The following is a 21,211-nucleotide window of genomic DNA, read 5'->3' as shown; positions in this document are numbered from 1 at the left end:
TAATCTTGTACACCCCTATCAAGTTGTCTCTCATCTTCCTTCGTTCCAAAAAGAACCTGGGTCTAGCTTGCTCAACCTACCCTCATAAGACATGCTCTTTCATCCAAGCAGCAGCCTGGTAAATCTCCTCTGCACCCTCTCCAAAACTTCCACGTCCTTCAAGACCAGAACTGAACATAATATTCCAAGTTGCTCTAACCAGAATTTTATAGAGCTGCAACATTAGCTTATCACCTTTGAACTCAATCCTATGACTAATGAAGGCCAACACAGCATATGCCTTCTTAACCACCTTAGCAACTTGCACAGAAATTTGCGAAGGTTCTGAAGGAAGCAAAGTGCTTGCATGGATTTTTGTTTTGTCTTCTCTATGTTTTTAGTTTATGTTCCTTTATTTGTTTCCTGTGGAATTGATTTTATAGAGAGACCAAGGTTCTACACTGGCCATGTGGAATCCAAGTTAAGATGATGGAAATCTCTGCATCTCTATTCCAGATATAAGATGTCCACATTTCAGCGGGCAATCAGCGTTTGGGGAAATTTTTCATCAATGGATAGTTAAACTGGGAATTTGGAATCGATATTTTGGAAGATTGGGATATTTGTGGGGGGGGGGGTCATAAGAGTTGTTTTTACTTGAAAGACTGCTTTCTTATGACAGGACCTAAAAGATGTTGCTCAAGACTTCTGACATATCGATATTCAGGTTTAGAGTTTCTTTGGAAAATAATTTTGATGCGATCATAGTGATTGTAGTGAGAGCTAGAGGCAGTTCTTTGTGGAGTTTATGCACCAGTTTTCAAAAGCAAGTGGGGCTTGTCAGGACTTGTCTGCAGAGTGGGAAATTGCTTGGATTATTAGTAACTTGGCAAGAGCCAGTAAAAGGAAGCAAAGTGTAAGCAAATCTGCCATTGTGTGAGTGGGCCAGAGTTAGAGTGGCAGGCTTTGGTGAGAACAGTGGGAGGCTCTAAGTAAGTTTTATTTTCTCTCTTTTTTTTATTAGTGCATAGCTAGTGCGCTGAGAATGGGTCCAGAGTTAATCGTATGTTCTTTGTGTGTGATGTGGGAACTCTGGGATACCTTCAGTCTCCCTGATTACTGCATCTGCATGAAATCCATCGAGTTGCAACTCCGTAGAGAGCGTGTTAAGGAACCGGAGCTGCAGCTCGATGATCTTCAGCTCATAAATGAGGAGGTGATAGATAGGAGACAGTTAGCTGGGAGATTGTCAGGAGAAGGAAAGGAATAGACAGCCGGTGCAGAGTACCCTTGTGGCCTTTCCCCTCAATATAAGTATACCACTTTGGATACTGTTGAGTGGGACAACCTACCAGGCGAAGCTGCAGTGACCTGGTCTCTGGCACTGAGTCTGGCTCAGTGGCTCAGAAGGGATGGAGGGAGAAGAGGAGTGCAGTAGTGACTGGGGATTCCATAATTAGACAAGCAGAAAGCAGATTCTGTGGATGTGAAAAAGACACCCAGATGATATGCTGTCTCCCAGATGCCAATCTTGGAGCAGGTCCACAGCATTCTAAAGGGGAACGGTGAGCAGCCAGAGGTCGTGGTACATATTGGTACCAATGACATCGGTAGGAAAAGGGAAGTAGTCCTGAAGAGAGAATAGAGGGAGCTAGGTAGAAAGCTGAAAAGCAGAACTTCAAGGATAGTGATCTCTGGATCGCTGCCTGTATTACGAACCAGTGAGGGTAAGAATAGGATGATTTGGCGGATGAATGTGTAGCTGAGGAACTGGTCTGGGGGGTTTCAGATTCCTTGATTATTGGAATCTCTTCTGGGGAAGGTACGATCTATACAAAAAGGACGGGTTATACCTGAACCCGAGGGGAACCAATATCCTTGTAGGCAGGTTATTTAGAGCTGTTGGGGGGGGGGGGTTTAAATGAACTTGGCAGGGGGGTGGGAACCAGAGTGATAGGGCTGAGGATGGGGCAGTTGGTATACAAGTATGTAGTGAGGCTGTGAGGAAGGACAGGCAGCTGATGGGGCAAAATTGCAGTCAGTGGGATGAGTTGAAGTGTAACGTGCAGGCAAAATCGAAAAGGGTGATGAATACAGGACTGAGGGTGTCATATTTGAATACATGCAGTATGCGGAATAAGGTAGATGATCTTGTAGCACAGTTAGAGATTGGCATGTTTAACGTTGTGGGCATCACTGAGTCATGGCTGAAAGAAGATCATAGTTGAGAGCTTAACATCCAAGTCAGAGAAATTGTCACGGCAGTCCTCAGTCAGAACAGACTAGAAAACTCGTCTAGTGAAGCTTTCCGGATGGAACTGAGGAATAAGAAAGCTATGACTCTGTTAATGGGGCTATATTATAGTCCACCCAACAGTTCACGGGATTTAGAGGAACAAATTTGTAGACAGATCACACAGACTCTCTACAAATCAAAATTGGCCTCTGTCCAGTTTAGAATCTCAAACTGAGGACCAGCCCTGTCCTTTCCCATAATTTCATTGAAACTAATGGCATTTTGATCACTAGATGCAAAGTGTCCCCTTAAACAAACTTCTGTCACCTGCCCTGTCTCGTTCCCTAATAAGAGATCTAATATCACACTCTCCCTACTTAGTACTGATTAAGGAAACTTTCCTGAATCCATCATTCCCACCATCCTGATTGATAAGTTACAGAACCTGGGCCTCTGTACCTCCCTCCGCAATTGGATCCTCAACTTCCTAACCAGAAGACCACAATCTGTGCGGCTTGGTGATAACATCTCCTCCTTGCTGACGATCAACACTGCTGCACCTCAGGGGTGTGTGCTTAGCCCACTGCTCTACTCTCTGTATACACATGACTGTGTGGCTAGGCATAGCTCAAATACCATCTATAAATTTGCTGACGATACAACCATTGTTGGTAGAATCTCAGGTGGTGACGAGAGGGCGTACAGGAGTGAGATATGCCAACCGGTGGAGTGGTGCCACAGCAACAACCTGGCACTCAACGTCAGTAAGACAAAAGAGCTGATTGTGGACTTCAGGAAGGGTAAGACAAAGGAACACATACTAATCCTCAGAGAGAGAGCGGAAGTGGAGAGAGTGAGCAGCTTCAAGTTACTGGGTGTCAAGATCTCTGAGAATCTAACCTGGTCCCAACATATCGATGTAGTTATAAAGAAGGCAAGACAGTGGCTATACTTCATTAGGAGTTTGAAGAGATTTGGCATGTCAACAAATACACTCAAAAACTTCCATAGATGTACCGTGGAGAGCATTCTGACAGGCTGCATCACTGTCTGGTATGGAGGCGCTACTGCACAGGGCCGAAAGAAGCTGCAGGAGGTTGTAAATCTAGTCAGCTCCATTTTGGGTACTAGCCTACAAAGTACCCAGGACATCTTCAGGGAGCAGTGTCTCAGAAAGGCAGCGTCCATTATTAAGGATCTCCAACACCCAGAGCATGCCCTTTTCTCACTGTTACCATCAGGCAGGAGGTACAGAAGCCTGAAGGCACACACTCAGCGATTCAGGAACAGCTTCTTCCCCTCTGCCATCCGATTCCTAAATGGACATTGAACTCATGAACACTACCTCACTTTTTAAAATATATATTATTTCTGATTTTGCATGATTTTTTATCTTTTCAATATACATATACTGTAATTGATTTACTTATATACATGCCAGCGATAATAAGCCTGATTCTGATTCTAATTCTGATAAGTTTTTCCGTTCCTGGGCAGTGGTGTTTCCATACCAGGCCGTGATGCAACCACTCAGGATGTTTTCCACTGTGCATCTAGAGAAGTTTGTCAAAGTTTGTGGTGCCATGTCAAATCTGCACAAACTTCCAAAGAAGTGGAGGAGCAACACACATCAAAGTTGCTGGTGAACGCAGCAGGCCAGGCAGCACCTCTAGGAAGATGTACAGTCGACGTTTCGGGCCGAGACCCTTCGTCAGGATAGGTGCTGCTATGCCTTTTTTGTAATGGTCTCTGATACGAGAACATCAAAGAATTTAAAGTTACTGACACTTTCCACCTCAGTTCCCCTGATGAGGACTGGCTCACAGAACTCTGGTTTCTTCCTCCTGTAGTCAACAATCAGTTCTTTGGTTTTGCTGACATTAAGTGAGAGGTTTCTAATGTGACACTCCTCAACCAGATTTTCATTCTCCCTCCTATATGCCAACTCGTCACGACCTTTGATTGAACTAGCAACAGTGGTGTCATCAACAAACTTAAAAATGGCATTGGAGCTGTACTTAGGCTCACAGTCATTAGTGCAAAGTGAGTAGATCAGGAGGCTAAGCACACAGCCTTGTGGTGTTCCTGCGGTGATGGTGAGCGTGTGGGAGATGTTGTTGCCAATCTGTACTACCTGGGGTCTGCCACTGAAGAAATCGAGGATTCAATTGTGTAGGAAGGGCCAGATCTTAAAACGTTAGTGATGAGTTTTGATGAGATTGAATGCTGAACTGTAGTCAATAGAGAGCATCCTGATGTATGCATCTTCATTGTCCAGATGTTCCAGAGCTGAGCGAAGAGCCATTGAAATGACACCTGCTGTTGACCTGTTGTGCCAGTACATAATTTGGAGCAGATCAAACCTGCTTCTCAAGCAGGGGTTGATATGTTTCATTACTATCCTTTCAAAGCACGTCATCACAGTGGGTGTAAGTGCTACTGGATGATAGTCATTGAGGCAGGTCACCATGTTCTTCTTGGGCACCGGTATAATTGAGGCCTGCCTAAAGCAGATGGGTAACTCAGACTGCCAAAGCGAGAAGCTAGAGATCTCAGGGAACACTCCAGCCAGTTGATTAACCCAGTACTCAGTCAGGTATACAGTCTGGGCCAGACACTTTCCATGGATCCACTCTCCCAAATGATGCTCTCACATCAATGCTAGAGACTAAAATCATAGGGTTGTTGGGGCCCATGGGGTTCATGAAGGTGCCTCCGTGTTTTGATGGTCAATGCAAGCATAAAAGGCATCGAGTTCATCTGGGAGCAAAACTTTGTTGTCACCTATGCCGCTTGGCTTTACTTTGTAGGAGGGGATAGCATTCAAGCCCTGCCCCAGCTGTCGAACACCCTTCTGTGATCCAACTTTGTGCTGGAATTGGCACTTTGCACGTGAGATGGCTTTCCAGAGATCGTACCTGGACCTCTTGTACTTTCCTTGGCTGCCAGACCTGAATGCACTGATCAAACCTTCAGCAATTTGTGGATCTCTTGGTTTATCCAGGGCTTCTGGCAGGGAAAGTCTATGAATGATTTTGTGGGGACACACTCACCCACAAGTGTCTTTATAAAGTCTGAGACAACCGCAGCATGTTCATTCATTCAAGTCCTTGAATATGCTGCAGTTCACAGGCTCTGTTCTAGGACCCCTGCTCTTTGTGATTTTTTTATAAATGACTTGGATGAGGAAGATGAAGGGAGGGTCAGTAAATTTGGAGATGACACAAAGGTTGTTGGTGTTGGATAGTGTAGAAGGTTGTAGTAGTTACAACAGGACATTGACAGGATGCAGAGATGGGCTGAGAAATGGCAGATGGATTTCAACCCAGGAAAGTGTGAAGTAATTCACGTTGGAAGGTCAAATGGAAAGACAGAGTACAGGACCATTGGCAGAATCTTTAGCAGTGTGGAGGAGCAGAGGGATCTTGGAGATCACTCAAAGTTGCAGTGCAAGTTGATAGGGTTGTTAAGAAAGTGTATAGTATCCTGGCCTTCACTAATCTGGGGATTGATGTCAAGAGCCAAGAGATAATATTACAGCTCTATAAAACTCCGGTTAGAACACACTTGGAGTATTGTATTCTGTTCTGGTCACCTGATCATAGGTAGGATGTGGAAGCATTTGAGAGGGTGCAGATGAGATTTACCAAGATGCTACCTGGATTAGAGATGTGTTCTGCATTCACAGATGCTCTTTTGCACACCACTGTTGTAATGTGTGGTTATTTGAGTTGCTGCCTCTTTCCTGTCAGCTTGAATCAATCTGGCCATTCTCCTCTGACCTCTCTCAGTAACAAGGCATTTTCACCCACACAAACCCTGCGTGCTGGATGTTTTTTTTTTTGTTTTTCATACCATTCTCTGTAAACTCCAGAGGCTGATGTACATGAAAATCTCAAGAGTTTTCTGAGATATCATCAGTTTCTGAGATACTCACCCACATGGTCTGGCACCGACCATCATTCCACGATCAAAGTCACTTAAATTGCATTTCTTCCCCATTCTGATGTTTGGTCTGAGCAACAACTGAACCTCTTGACCATGTCTGCATGCTTTTATGCACTGAGTTGCTGCCACGTGATTGGCTGATTAGATATTTGCATTAACGAGCAGGTGCACGGGTGCACCACATAAAGTGGCCGCTGAGTGTATGCCATGAAATTTGATGTTTTGTGGAGGTGGTACAGTGCAATCCATAAAAATCTCTAAATTATAAGGAAATATTTTAAAAATAAATTAATTAAGTAGTGCAAAGAGAGAGTAAAAATAGTGAGGTAGTGTTCACGGGTTGGTTCAATGTCCATTCTATAATCTGATGGCAGAAGGGAAGAAGTTGTTATAAAAAGTTGAGTGTGTATCTTCAGGTTTCTGTACCTCCTCCTTGAAGGTAGCAATGAGAAAAGGGCATGTCCTGGTGGTGGGGATTAATGATGGATGCTGCCTTTTTGAAGATGGGGAGGCCAGTGCCCATGATGGAGCTGGCTGGGTTCACAACTTTCTGCAACATTTTTCCAGTCCTGTGCAGTGGCCCCTCCATACCAGACAACATGGCACATAACGAACAAATGAGTTGGTCAGAGACTTCTTCAAGCTGGCCTGGTTGAAATTCCCCTCAATAAACAGGAAGGCATCAAGGTGTGCTGTTTTGTGACAGCTGATCACGGTGCTCAGCTCCTCCAGTGCCTGCCTGACATTGGCCTGAGGTGCAATGTACACTGTTGCCTGGATGGTGGTGGAAAACTCCCTCAGCAGGTAAAGTGAACAACGCTTGACTGCTGGATGTTGCAGGTCGAGGGAGTAGGACTGAGATAGAACTGTCACATCCGTGCGCCACGATGAGTTAATCATGAAGCCTACTCCCCCTCCTCTACCTTTAAAGACTCAACTGACCATCAGGCTGCAGAACATGAGCCACGTTTCTGTGAAGCAAAGTACACAGCTTTTCCTGATGTCCCTGATCCTTCAATCTGGTGCTCCGGTTTCCTCCCACACTCCAAAGAGATACGGATTAGTGAGTTCATTGGTCCCATTGGGTAGTGCAGGCTCATTGGGCCAGAAGGTCCTGCTGCCGTGCTGGATCTCTAAATAAAATACTTTATTTTAAAAATAGGGTGAATGTGTTCAGTTTTTTTCCCAGGGAAGGGGAAAATAAATCTAGAGGGCAAAGCTTTAAGGTGAGAGGGACCTGAGGGGTAAATTCTTCATGGAGAATCTGACAAGCATAGGGAACAAGCTGCCAGACAAAATGGTTGGGGTAAGGTTAATCCTAACCCTACCCCTAAGCCAAACCCTAACCTTAACAACACATAAAATATCACAAAGACGAGAAAATCTGCAGAAGTTAAAAATCCAAGTAACACACACAAAATGCTGGAGGAACTCAGCAGGCCAGCCAGCATCTATGGAAAAGAGTGAACAGGTGACATTTCAGGCTGAGACCCTTCATCAGCACTGGAAAAAAATAGGTTAGAAGTCAGAGTAAGAAGGTAGGAGGAGGAGAGGAAGAAGTACAAGGTGGCAGGTGATAGGCAAAGCTAGGCGAGGGGGAGGGGTGAAGTAAAGAATCAATTGGTGAAAGAGATACAGGGCTGGAGAATGGGGAATCTGATAAGAGAGGACAGAAGGCCATGGAAGAAAGGGAAGGGGAGAGAGCACCAGAGTGAAGGGCAGGTAAGGAGACAAGGTGAGAAAAGGAAATGAGAATGGGGAATGATGAAGGTGGGGGGGCAATTACCAGAAGTTCAAGAAGTCAATGTTCATGCTGTTGTTGCATGAACGAAATCACTGGAGAGAGGGTCAGTGGTAGATACAAAGCAGCTTCTTTATTCAACAAAACAAGGTACTGCAGACATCATACAGAGATGCTTTCGGTGGAAAGGTCTGCTGGCCCAACGTGGGGCTCGATATTTATTTGCTAAACACAAAGGACAATTCCATATTTACAAAGTATAGACAATGCTTTCTTTTGAAGCTACATACATACTTCACACCTTCTGGTTCACATCCATCCCACAGACGCCAGCAGCGTCTGGACTGGGATCCACAGCTTTTAGGAATCCATTGTTCCAAACTGAATCCACAATACATTTTCAAGGAACAGAAGACTGGTAGCCAAAGCCAGTTGCTAAATGTAAATGACCTAAACCCAAAAATCCCATCAGGTTAGAGGTACCCATTTGGAATATAAGGTGTTGCTCCTCCAACCTGAGTGTGGCCTCATCTGCGACAGCAGAGGAGGCCATGGACTGACTTGCTGGAATGGGAATGGGAAGAAGAATTAAAATGGGTGGCCACTGAGAGATCCCAGTTTTACTTGGGCAGATACATTGATAGAAAAGGCTCAGAGGGATATAAAACAAATGCTGGCAAATGGGACTGGCTTGGTAGGCATATTGAATATTTTAGCAATATTTGAGTAATATTGTAAATACATTGGTTGACTAAACATTATTTGTTGTTTTCATAATTCAACACAGGTTATATGTAAAAGTATGTGAATGGGATACACTATTACATCACCATGTCATATGTGTGCACCTCACTAAGAGTAAAACAGACTTAGACACACGTCCTGGACTCCCTTGTATTTCTTCCAATTAGTGTTATGTTTTGAAATGTGAAAATATAACTGGCACCTTGGTCAGCACGGACGAGTTGGGCTGAAGGACCTGTTTCTGTGTTGTGTGACTCTGAATCAATGGTTCTGGAACCTTTTTACAACTGAGATCTCTAGCACCTTCAGTAAATTTGATATGGTACATCGAGACTCCTCGAGGCAAATTGAATCAACCCACTACATCAACTATTTTGCCCCAGAACACCAATTCCATTTGCCCCATCAGCACCATGTCCTCCTAACCTCCACCTGATTCAGTGTCTGTTTAACTGCCCCTCAAACACAGTGATTCCACCCCTTACCCTGGCAGTATCTGCCAGGAAACACTTACCCCTCAGGTCCCCTTTAAATCTCCTGGTGTTCATATTTGGAATTGGAATTGGTTTATTATTGTCACCTGTACTGAGATACAGTAAAAAGCTTGTCTTCCATACTGTTCATACAGATCAGATCATTACACAGTGCATCAAGATAGAACAATGTAAAACAATAACAGAATGCAGAGTAAAGTGTAACAGTTACAGAGAAAGTACAGTGTAGACAGACAATAAGGTACAAGAGACATGACAAAGGGTTATGAACCTGACAAGCTGAAGTGCCTCCTTCAACATGTTTGATATATAAGAACACAAAATGTGGTTATGTATCTGGACGAATTAGATAGAAGGAATATTGAGCAAATGTAAGGAATGGAGTGAGGTGGAAAAAAAAAACATTAATTAAATGGTGGCACAGGTTCAAGGAGATCCTCCTTGCCTGCAGGAAACAACACTGGCAGGTGTCAATGGAAACAGGTTCCCATCAGCAAACAGGGTAGATAGTGAAGTCAAGAAACCGTCTTATCGTATTAGAGAACCGCTCAACAGTCTGATAATAGCTGTCCTTGAGCCTGATGGTATGTGCTTTCAGACTTTTGTATTTTCTGCCTGATGGGAGGGGGGGAGAGAGAATGTCTGGGGTGGGTGAGATATTTGATTACACTGGCTGCTTTACCGAACAGTGAGAAGCGTAGACAGAGTCCATGGAGGGGAGGCTGGTTTCTGTGATGTGCTGAGCTGTGTCCACAACTCTCTGCGGTTTCTTATGGTCACAGGCAGAGCGGTTGCTTCTCCCCTCCCATAAGTGAATAAAAGTTCTGTCTGTCTATCTGTCCATGACTCTCATAATTTTCTAAACGTCTGTCAGGTCAACCGTCAGCCTCTGGTGCCCCATAGAAAACTAGCCTGTCCAGTCTCTCCCCTTGGCAAAGTCCTCCAATCCGAGCAACACCCTGGTGAATTTCCTTTACATTTTTTCTCCCCCATGTGCCCTCCCTGCCCACCTCAGCCCATCCAACCATTCCTTCTGAATGGGAGCTTTTTCAGGAAGGCAATATCCAAAGTTCAGGAAGGATCTCCGGCATCTGGGCCATTGCTATCAGGCATGAGGTACAGGAGTCCTGACCTAGCCTGGGAATCCCCTACACTATCTAAGACTGAATTTCTTCTCCTCTTTCTCAACTTACACTCAACTGCCATATATTTATCTTGTTAGAACATAGAACAATAAATCACTGGATGGGTTCATCAGCCCGTGATATTGTGCTGACCTACTCTACAATGAATCTAACTCTTCCCTCTACACAGCCAAGAAACCTCCATTTTTAAAGAGTCATAGAGCACTACAGCACTGAAACAGGCACTTTGGCCCACCTAGTCCATGCTAAACTATTATTCTGTTTAACCCATCAACCTGCACCTCACCATAGGCCTCCATGCCCCTCCCATCCATGTACTTACCCAAACATCTCTTAAATGTTGAAATTGAACTCACGTCTACCACTTCCACTGGCAGCTCATTCCACACTCTCACCACCCTCTGAGTGAAGAGGTTTCCCCTCATATTCCCCCCTTAAATATTTCACCTTTCACCCCTAACCCTTGGCAGTACGTTCACACACCCACCATTCTGTGCAAAAAAACCATCTCCCTCTGACATCCCTTCTATACTTTCCTCTAATTCACCTCAAACAGATGCCCTCTGATATTGTCCATTTCCACCCTGGGAAAAAGGTGCTGGCCATCCGCTCTATCTACGCCCCTCATAATTTTGTACACCTTGTCATCCTCCTTCACTGTAAAGAGAAAAGTTTGTTGTGAAATTTATGCTAAGTTTACGTTAACACATATTTGCAATATAAGTAACTTATAGTAACAATATTTGTACTAAACTGCTCATTTTCATAACACTGATACCCCGCGTATGAATGCCCATGTCAATAAACTTCAAGCCTCAGTGTTCCTCCAGCAGTTTGTTTTCCTGCACTAATGTGAAGCGTCCACTAGAGGGCAGCAGTGGTGCAACTCGACTCAGCCATTCCAACTGATCATCTCTCCAGCCTCCAGAGACTGCAAAATTCCAGCTCCCTTTGAAAAATTCACTTGATTTAAAATTCTATCATTGGAAAGGCTCAGTAGACATACAGCCATGAAATCTGTCACAGTAATGAGACAACAGAATCACTGAATTGTACACCATAAAATGCTGGAGGAAGTCCATATGACCATAAGACATGAGAGGAAAATTAGGCTGTTCGGCCCATCAAGTCTGCTCCACCATTTGATCATACTTGCTTTTATTTTCCCTCTAAACTCCATTCTCCTGTGTTCTCCTCGTAAACTTTAATGCCCTTACTAATCAAGAACCTATCAACCTCATCTTATAATATACCCAATGACTTGGCCTTCACAGCCATCTGTGACAGTGAATCAGAATCAGGTTTATTATCACTGGTGTGTGTTGTGAAATTTGTTAACTTAGCATCAGGAGTTCAATGCAATATGTAATCCAGAAGAAAAATAAATAAACTACTGTATACGTATATTGAATAGATTAAAAATCGTGCAATAAAACCAGAAATAATATATATTCACAGGTTCAATGTCCATTTAGGAATTGGATGCAGAGGGGAAGAAGCTGTTCCTGAATCGCTGAGTGTGTGCCTTCAGGCTTCTGTATCTCCTACCTGATGGTAACAGTGAGAAAAGGGCATGCCCTGGGTGCTGGAGGTCCTTAATAATGGACGCTGCCTTTCTGAGACACCGCTCCCTGAAGATGTCCTGGGTACTTTGTAGGCTAGTACCCAAGATGGAGCCGACTAAATTTATGACCCTCTGCAGCTTCTTTTGGTCCTGTGCAGTAGCCCCTCCATACCAGACGGTGATGCAGCCTGTCAGAATGCTCTCCACAGTACAACTATAGAAGTTTCTGAGTGTATTTGTTGACATACCAAATCTCTTCAAACTTCTAATAAAGTATAGTCGCTGTCTTGCCTTCTTTATAAATGCATCGATATGTTGGGACCAGGTTAGATCCTCAGAGATCTTGACACCCAGGAACTTGAAGCTGCTCACTCTCTCCACTTCTGATCCCTCTATGAGGATTGGTATGTGTTCCTTCATCTTACCCTTCCTGAAGTCCACAATCAGCTCTTTCATCTTACTGACATTGAGTGCCAGGTTGTTGCTGTGACACCACTCCACTAGTCGGCATATCTCACCCCTGTACGCCAACACTGTGACTGGTTATCGAGTTGGGATGAGTGATTGCAGAGAGGAGGCCAGCTTCAATATGTTCTTGTCATCCATAACTCCTCAGCAAAGGCTCTCAGTGTGAAGCTCTGGGCAAAACCACCTCACTACTATGGAAATGGATTCCCGTGTGTGTGTGTGGAGGGGTGGGCAGGGGAGAGAGAAGAGGGGAAACAAAGGGGGAGAGGGAGTGTGGAAGGGAGAGAGAGTTGGGCAAGGGAGCAGAGAAAGTGGGGAAGAGAGTAGGAGTAAGACAGGAGAGCACAACCCTCATCACTACTTCAGTTTAGCAACACTGTAACCACTTTGCAGTACAATGTTCTGACTGTGTTCTTGTAAAAATTGTGTATAGTTTATATTTAATTTGTTTTTCTTGTGAACCTTGTGTCTTGGGCGCTTCATGCCTGTGATGAGATGCTGCTGCAAGTTTTTCATTGCACCTGTACGCAGGTGGACGTGTATGTGGGAATAAACTCAGCCTTGACTTTGACGTTTCTATCCACATACCTGTCCAACAGTCTCTTAAATGTTGTTAATATGCCCACCTCCACCACTTCCTCTGCCAGCTTGTTCCACACATTCTCCATCCTCTTTGTGAAGAAGTTGCCCCTTTGGTTCCTTTTAAACCTTTCCCCCGTCCTTAAACTTGTGCCCTCTAGTTTTTACTTCCTTTTCTCTAGGGATAGATAGAGAGAGGGAGTGGGAATAGAGAGAGAGAGAGAGAGAGAGAGAGAGGCAACGATAGAGAAAGAAGCTGAGAAGGGAGGTCAACATAGATAGATGAAGATGGATAAATAGATAGAAAAAGAATAATTTAGCCATGGTGTATGTACTTACATGCATATATGTGCGACTGTGTATATGGGCATACACACTTGTGCTTATGTAGAGCTATGTGTGTGTCAGTGTTCATTTACCACACAGTGTATGTGCCTGTGTGTGTTTGTGTGCAGCTGTGTTCCTCAGTACCTTGTCATCTGATGAGCCTGTGGTGTGCTTCAGTCAGGTTAGGGTTCAGAGAGCAGGCTAAAATCCAGGTTTCTGCTCTGCCCTTGAAGACCCGCAGCATGGACTTGTGACAAAGGACATCTGTAGATGTTGGGCCGGCAGGATCAGTAAGGCTGAGGGCTGACGGGCCTCTGGGTCAGCAAGGCCCCCAGGTCGGCAGGTCCCAGGATCGGATGTCCATATGGACAGAGCCACAAGGACTAATCACTTCCCAGATATGCAAGTGAGCGGGTCCGAAGTTCAAGGACTGGAGTTCAGGGTCCCGTTATTGGCTAGTCCTGGAGTCGATACTGAAACTCAATCTGAACTCCAGCAGTGGAAGCCCGATGGCCAAAGCCCTGGGTCAATGAGTCTGAGATTCCACTCTCGAAGTCTGAGCCCACATCACTGGAAACTGTCCTGAGGTTGGAGAACTATCTGTGTCAGGTAGGTGGGAGAGAGAAAAGAGGCTTATTATTGTTACTCATTGTGTTCTGTGTTGTTCTGCTGAGCATTGTGGGAAATGATGCGATGTTGGCGCTGGAATGTGTGGCAACACTTGCGGGCTGCCCTCAGCGCACCCTCGGGTTGTGTTGGTTGTTAACGTAAACAATGCATTTCACTATGTGTTTCAATGTACCAGTGAATAAGTAAGATTAATTGGAATCTGAATTGTGCAAAAGAATGTTAGTGAGGTAGTGTTCATAGGTTCATGGACAGTTCAGAAATCTGATGGCAGAGTGGAAGAATTTGTTCCTATATCATTGAGTGTGGGTTTTCAGGCTCCATTACCTCCTCTCCAAAGGTAGCAATGAGAAGAAATCATGTCCTGGATGGCAAAGGTCCTCAGTGATGAATGCTGCCTTCTTGAGGACCCTTGGAGACGTCCTCTGTGATGGGGAGGGTTGTAGCCCTGTTGGATCTGGTAGAGTCTAAACCTTCTTGCAATCCTGTGCATTAGAGCCTCCACACCTGGCAGTGATGCAATTAGTCAGAATGGTCTCCACTGTACACCTGCAGGAATTTGTTAGAATCTTTGGTGACATACCAAATCTCCCCAAACTCCTCATGAAGTAGAGCTGCTGGCATATCTTCTTCATGAGTGCATCAATGTGTTGGGCCCAGGATAGACCTTCATCCAGGAACTTGAAGTTGCTCACCTTTCCCACCACTGACGCCTCACTGTACATATGTATTTGTAGTATGTGCACTTACGTGTATGTGAGAGAGAGAGCGAAGAGAAGGACAGAGGATAGAGATAGCGAGTTCCAACATAGAATCCGAATCAGGTTTTTATATCACTGGCTTGTGTTGTGAAGTTTGTTAACTTGGCAGCAGTGGTACAATGCAATACATGATAATATAGAAAGAAAAAAATAAATAAATGAATTACAGTTATATATATATATATGTATATTAAATAGTTCGATTAAAAATAGTGCAAAACAGAAATAATAAAAGTGAAGTCGGGTTCATGGATTCAATGTCCATTTAGGAATCAGATGACAGAGGGGAAGAAGCTGTTCATGAACACTGGGTGTGTGCCTTTAGGCTTCTGTATCCTTCCTGATGGTAACAATGAGAAGAGGGAATGCCCTGGGTGATGGGGGTCTTTAATAATGGACGTCACCTTTCTGAGGCACTGCTCCTTGAAGACGTCCAGGGTACTACTGAAGATGGAGCTGACTAATTTGACTACTTTCTGTAGCTTCTTTCAGTCCTGTGCAGTAGCACCCCCTCATACCCCCATAACCAGAGAGTGATGTAGCCTGTCAGAATGCTCTCCATGGTATATTTATAGATGTTTTCAAGTGTTTTAGATGACAAACCAAATCTCTTCAAACACCTAATGAAATATAGCCGCTGTCTTGTCTTCTTTATAGCTGCTTTGATATGTTGGGACCAGATTAGATCCTCAGAGATCTTGACACCCAGGAACTTGAAATTGCTCACTCTCTCCACTTCTGATCCCTCTATTGAGGATTGGTTTGTGTTCCCTCGTCTTACTCTTCCTGAAGTCCACAATCAGGTCTTTCGTCTTACTGACATTGAGTGCCAGGTTGTTGCTGTGGCACCATTCCACTAGTTGGCATATCTCACTCCTGTACGCCCTCTCGTCACCACCTGAGATTCTACCAACAATGGTTGTATCATCAGCAAATTTATAGATGGTATTTGAGCTATGCCTAGCCACATGGTCATGTGCATATAGAGGAAATAGAGCAGTGGGCTGGGCACACATCCCTGAGGTGCGCCAGTGTTGATCATCAGCGAGGAGGAGATGATATCACCAATCCACATAGATTGTGGTCTTCCGGTTAGGAAGTTGAGGATCCAATTGCAGAGGGAAGTGCAGAGGGAGGTACAGAGGCCCAGGTTCTGTAGCTTATCGATCAGGACTGTGGAAATGATGGTATTAAATGCTGAGCTACAGTCGATGAACAGCATCCTGATATAAGTGTTTGTGTTGTCCAGGTGGTCTAAGGCTGTATGAAGAGCCATGGAGATTGTGTCTACCATTGAATTCCACAGATTCACCATCCTCTGGCTAAAGAAATTCCTCAGGTCAGCAGGCCAGGCTTCTATGGAGGGAAGTGAACAGTTGTGATGGAGGGTCTCGGCCTGAAATGGTGACTGTTTAATTCTCCTCCATTGACGTTGCCTCACCTGCTGAGTTCCTCCAGCACTTTGTGTGTGTTGTTCAAGATTTCCAGCATCTGTAGAATCTCTTGTATCTCTGATCATACTCCATAAACTTTAGGAAGCCAAGTTCTGCTAGGATAGGTACAGTAAATGGCAGGGACCTTAGGAGCGGTCACGTACAGAGGGACCTTGGCTTGCATAGTGGTGACATAGATGGACAGAATGGTGAAGAAGGCATTTGACATGCTTGCCTTCATTGGCTAATGTACTGAATACAAGAGTTGGGACATCACTTTGCTGCTGTACAAAAGAATACATTTCACAACATAAGTTAGTGATAATAAATCTGATTCTAATTCCAACTCTGTTGATTTGTGCTCATTACTGTTACGTTTTTTATTGCTGAGCAACTCTGAGCTTCACACGAGCAAGGAATTTCAATGCACCCTGGTGTAAATTACAATAAACTAATCGAATGAACATATCTTTAAAAAAGAAGTCCAATCCATGGCAGAAGCTTTTGAGGAATGCATGTGTGCTTTAGGAAGGGGTTGGGCTACATTCAGAACGATCGCCAGGAATTCAGGGAGGGATGATACTCCACCAGGAGAGCAACAGACCCGGCTGCAGCATTCTCAGGACAGGAGGCTGCATTCTTGCCGATGGATGTTTCACTTGCTTTCTTCGTGGCAACATCTCTCTTGCTGTTCCTGAGCTCTCGAGGTATTTTCATGCTTCCTCTGAACCCCGGGGGTATAACGTCCTGGTATTGTGTGGGAGAGGTGCACTGGAGTGAAGAGTGAAACGGTGTGCAGAACAGGCAGGGCAATTCCAGGAATGGGGGTGGGGGGTGAGGTTGGCACCAGAGGCAGCAAACGGCCCCTCTCCAGCCGTGGGGTAATCATAAACAAGGGGATACAAATTTAAGGTGGAGGAGATTTGCAGGGGCGTAAGTTTTCCCACATGGGGAGTGAGTGATATCTGGAAGGTGCTGCCTGGAGGGTTGGAATCAGAGACACTCACTGTGTAGGACACTTAAATCAACAAAGTGTAGAAGGACACGGCCCTACTAGGGGCAAATGGGAGAGAGTTGCCAGTAAGGGAGGATGGAGATGCTGTGTTTATTCCTTCTGGGAAGTACGAGCCTGAGGGGTGATCTGATTTATAAAATCATGAAGGTGTAGCTAGGAGATGGGAGAGATTTTTAAAGGAGACCTGAGGGGCAACTTTTTCATCCAAAGGATGGTGAGTCTATTCAATGAACTGCCAGAGGATGTGGTTGATAAGGTGAGAGGGGAGAGATTTATAGGGGTTCCCACTGGCCACAGGAGTAGTAGCAGAACAGAGATAGGGAGGAATTACTTTAGCCAGAAGGTGATGAATCTATGAAATTCATTGCCACAGACAGCTATGGAGGCCAAGTCATTGGCTGTAATTAAAGCAGAGGTTGGCAGGTTCTTGATTAATAAGGGTGTCAAAGATTATGGGGAGAAGGCAGGAGAATGGGGTGGAGAGGGATAATAAATCAGCCATGATGGAATGGTGCAGCAGACTCAATGGGCCGAATGGGCTAATTCTGCTCCCATGGTTTTATGGATTGGAGGGTGGCAAATGTTATTACTTTGTTCAGGAAAGGTAATAGGGATAATACTGGGAATTATAGACCAATGGGTCTTACATCCATTGCGAGCAAATTATTAGAGAGGATCCTTAGAGATAGGATTTAGGAGTACCGAATTTGGGGAGGCACGATAGGGTAGTGGTTAGCGCAGCACCTTACAACGTTAGCTGTACCTTCGCCCCTTCGCCCCATCTGCAAAAAGCAGGATTTCCCAGTGGCCAATCATTTTAATTCCAGTCCTCACTCTTATTCCGACATGTTGATCTGTGTCTGCTCTGTGCCACGATGAGGCCACCCTCAGGCTGGAGGAGCAAGACCTCACATTCCATCTGGGTAGCCTCCAACCTGACGGCATGAACATCGATTTCTCCAACTTCCAGTAATTTCCCCCTCTGGCTTTGAAGGATGTAGAAGTTTTAGAGAGGGTGCAGAGGACATTCGTCGGGATGCTGCCTGGATTAAAGAGCATATTTTATGAGGATAGGTTGACTGAGTGAAGACTTTTCTCTTTGGAGTGAACCAGTACCAAAGGATTTCCTTTTAAGGTGATTGGAGGAAAGTATAGGGGGAATGTCAGCGGTAAATTTTTAACAGAGAGTGCTGGGTGCATGGAATGCACTGCCGGGGGTGGTGGAGGCGGATACATTAGGGACATTTAAGAGAACGTAGGCACATGAATGATAGAAAAATTTAGGACTGTCGGGAGGGGAGGGGAGGAGGGGATTGATCTTGGAATAGATTCAAGGGTCAGCACAACAAAAGGCCTGTCTGACTGTGAGGTAAGGGGGAGGAAAATGCTCAAGGCGGATCATTCAGGGTCAGGGAGAAGGGACAGGTTGGGACAATGACGGGGATTCAAGCGAGGATTGGAAGAGAGTCGGCAGGTGGCTGTAAGAACAAGAGGAGAGAGGAGGGCCTTGATGTTGGCACTAGTCTGAGTTCAGCAGCCTGCCTCCCATCTCCCAGACCCAGCGTCCTTCAGACAGTGATAACATTACTGTTGTGGGGAACTGAAGTTCCCACCACCTCGCATTTCAAAGCCTTTCCGCAAGCAATTAAGTTGCTGGTACCAGAGGTTGTTGACGAGTTTCTGAATGGGGGGGGGGCCATTAGGCCCATTCATGCTCAGGTCTGCACAACTGAGAAATTCCAGAATCATTCAGTCACACACAGCACCAACACAGGCCTTTTAGTCCAACTCATCTTGATGCTTCAAGATGTCCTTCAACACTCAGACCCTCAGGAGGTATAGGATTCTGAAGACCCACACTCAGTGATTCAGGAACAGCTTCTTCCCTTCCATGAACACTATCTTGCTATTCCACTTGTGATCAATTTATTTATTTCATTTTTATTGAGAATTAAAATAAATTGGGAGCTCTTGAGAGTAATACTTGATAAAACGTCTCAGCCCATAACACCAGCTGTCTATTCCCCTCCATCAATGCTGAACTCCTCCAGCATTTTGTGCGCGTTGAACAAATTTCACAACATATGTCAGTGGTAATAAACCTGATTCTGATTCTGATTCCTGTCCAAGTTGTTACTGTACCAGACTCAACCACATCCTCTGGCAGCTCGGTCCATACACAGACCACCCTCTAAAGGAAAGAAAATTGACCCTCAGGTTCCAATTAAATCTTTCCCCTCTCACCCTAAACCTGTAGTTTTGGATTCCCCTATCCTGGGGGAAAGACTGTGACCATCCACTTTATTGGCTTTGGAAGTGTGGAGGAAGCTCGCCAGGTTGATTCCAGAGATGAGGGGGTTAACCTATGGGGAGAGATTGAGTTGCCTGTGACTACTCACTGGAATTCTGAATGAGAGGGAATTTTATAGAAACATATGAAACTATGAAAGGGATAAATAAGATAGAGGCAGGAGAGATGTTTCCACTGGTAAGTGAGACCAGAACTAGGGGACATAGCCTCAAGATTCAGGGGTATAGATTTAGGATGGAAATGAGGAAAATTGCTTTTCCCAGAGAGTAATGAATCTGCGAAATTCTCTACCCAGGGAAGCAGTAGAGGCTATATCACTAAATATATTTAAAACACAGTTAGATAGGTTTCTGCATAACAGGGGAATTAAGTGTTGTAGGGAAAAGACAGATAGATGAAGCTGACTCCACATGTCAGATCAGCCATGATCTTATTGAATGTCAGAGCAGGCTCAATGGCCGACTCCTGCTCCTAGTTCTTATGCCCTCTTTATAAACCTCAGCAGGTCAGGCAGCGTCTACGGAGGGAAATGAACAGTCAACATTTTGGGGCAAGACCAGAGGTGGGTGGCAGTGAGAGGAAATAGCCGGCATAAAGAGGTAAGGGGGAGGGAGGTATATGGTAAGGACTAGCCAAACTATTATCCTGCCTAGTCCCAACAACCCACATCTTGGAGGGGTATGGAGGTCTATGGTCCAGGTGCAGGTCAATGGGACCAGACAGAATAACAGTTCAGCACAAACTAGATAGGCTGAAGGGCCTGTTTCTGTGCTGTGGGGTTCTATAACTGAGGGGGAAAAGCCTGCTTGCATTTACCCTGTCTATACCTCTCTCAAATCTCCTGTCATTCTTCTACATTCTAGGAAATAAAGTCCTAACCTACTCAACCTTTCCCTGTTACTCAGGTCCTCAAGTCCTGGCAACATCCTTGTAAACTTTCTCTGCACTCTTTCAATCTTACTGATATCTTTCCTGTAGGTAGGTGACCAGAACTGCACACAATTCTCCTAATTAGGCCTCACCAACGTCTTATACAACTTCAACATAACATTCCAACTCCTGTAGGGAATACTTTAATTTATGAAGGCCAATGTGCTGAATGACTCTGTCTACCTGTGACACCTCATTCAAGGCATTATGCATCGGGATCCTCAAGTTCCCTTGTTCTACACCCACTCCATCTGCCTATCACACCTACACTCCTCCCCGTGGGTCCCCAACTCTGGTGAGGCAGGGTCCAATCATCAGACAATCTCCCTCGCTCCCTGCCCGGTGATTCAGCTCTCCCTTTCTCCCCTCTGTAGGAGTCTCTGGAGAAGGGAGAGTTTGCACAGTGTTCCCCTTGTCCACAAACCAGACTCTGGTCTTCAGGAATGGCACAGTCAGGTGCAAGTCCACTGACTTCTGTTTTGGAATCTGGATCCGTCATCCTGATGGAGTTTTCTACCCAGACAGACAAGGTGACCGTGTGTGTGTGTGTGTGTGTGTGTGTGTGTGTGTGTGTGTGTGTGTGTGTGTGTGTGTGTGTGTGCATGTGTGTTCGCCTGTGCCAGGGAGATCAGAGATTGGAATTAGAGGGCAGGGAGTGAGTGAAGGAGAAGGGGAGAGCAGTGAAAAAGAAAATGGAGAAGAGACAGATAAGGAGAGAGGGAGAGAGGTAGAGACGGAGAGAGATTCAAAGAGAGGGGGAGAGAGAGAGATGGAGGAGTGTGAGAAAGAGAAATTGAGAGAGGGAGAGATGGAGGCAGATATAGAGGGGGAGGGGGAAATGGGCAGAACGCAGGAGCAGAAAGGAAGAGAGAGAGAGGGAGAGAGATACAGAGAGAGTGAGTGAGAAAA

General features: G+C 45.1%; 1 protein-coding gene across 1 annotated transcript in view; it reads left to right on the top strand.

Annotated features, from left to right (window-relative positions):
* Nucleotides 1–18,495: 18,495 nt before the first annotated feature.
* LOC140191520 (bone morphogenetic protein receptor type-2-like) overlaps nt 18,496–21,211 on the top strand; it is a 37,123-nt gene continuing 34,407 nt past the window's right edge. The window contains exon 1 of the mRNA XM_072248972.1: nt 18,496–18,541. Coding sequence (XP_072105073.1) covers nt 18,496–18,541 — 46 coding nt within the window. The remainder of the gene's footprint in view (nt 18,542–21,211) is intronic.

The sequence above is a fragment of the Mobula birostris genome, chromosome X, assembly GCF_030028105.1.
Source record: "Mobula birostris isolate sMobBir1 chromosome X, sMobBir1.hap1, whole genome shotgun sequence".
Taxonomy (NCBI): domain Eukaryota; kingdom Metazoa; phylum Chordata; class Chondrichthyes; order Myliobatiformes; family Myliobatidae; genus Mobula; species Mobula birostris.
The sequence above is the reverse complement of the archived record's forward strand: the minus strand, read 5'-3'. Positions and strand labels throughout refer to the sequence as shown.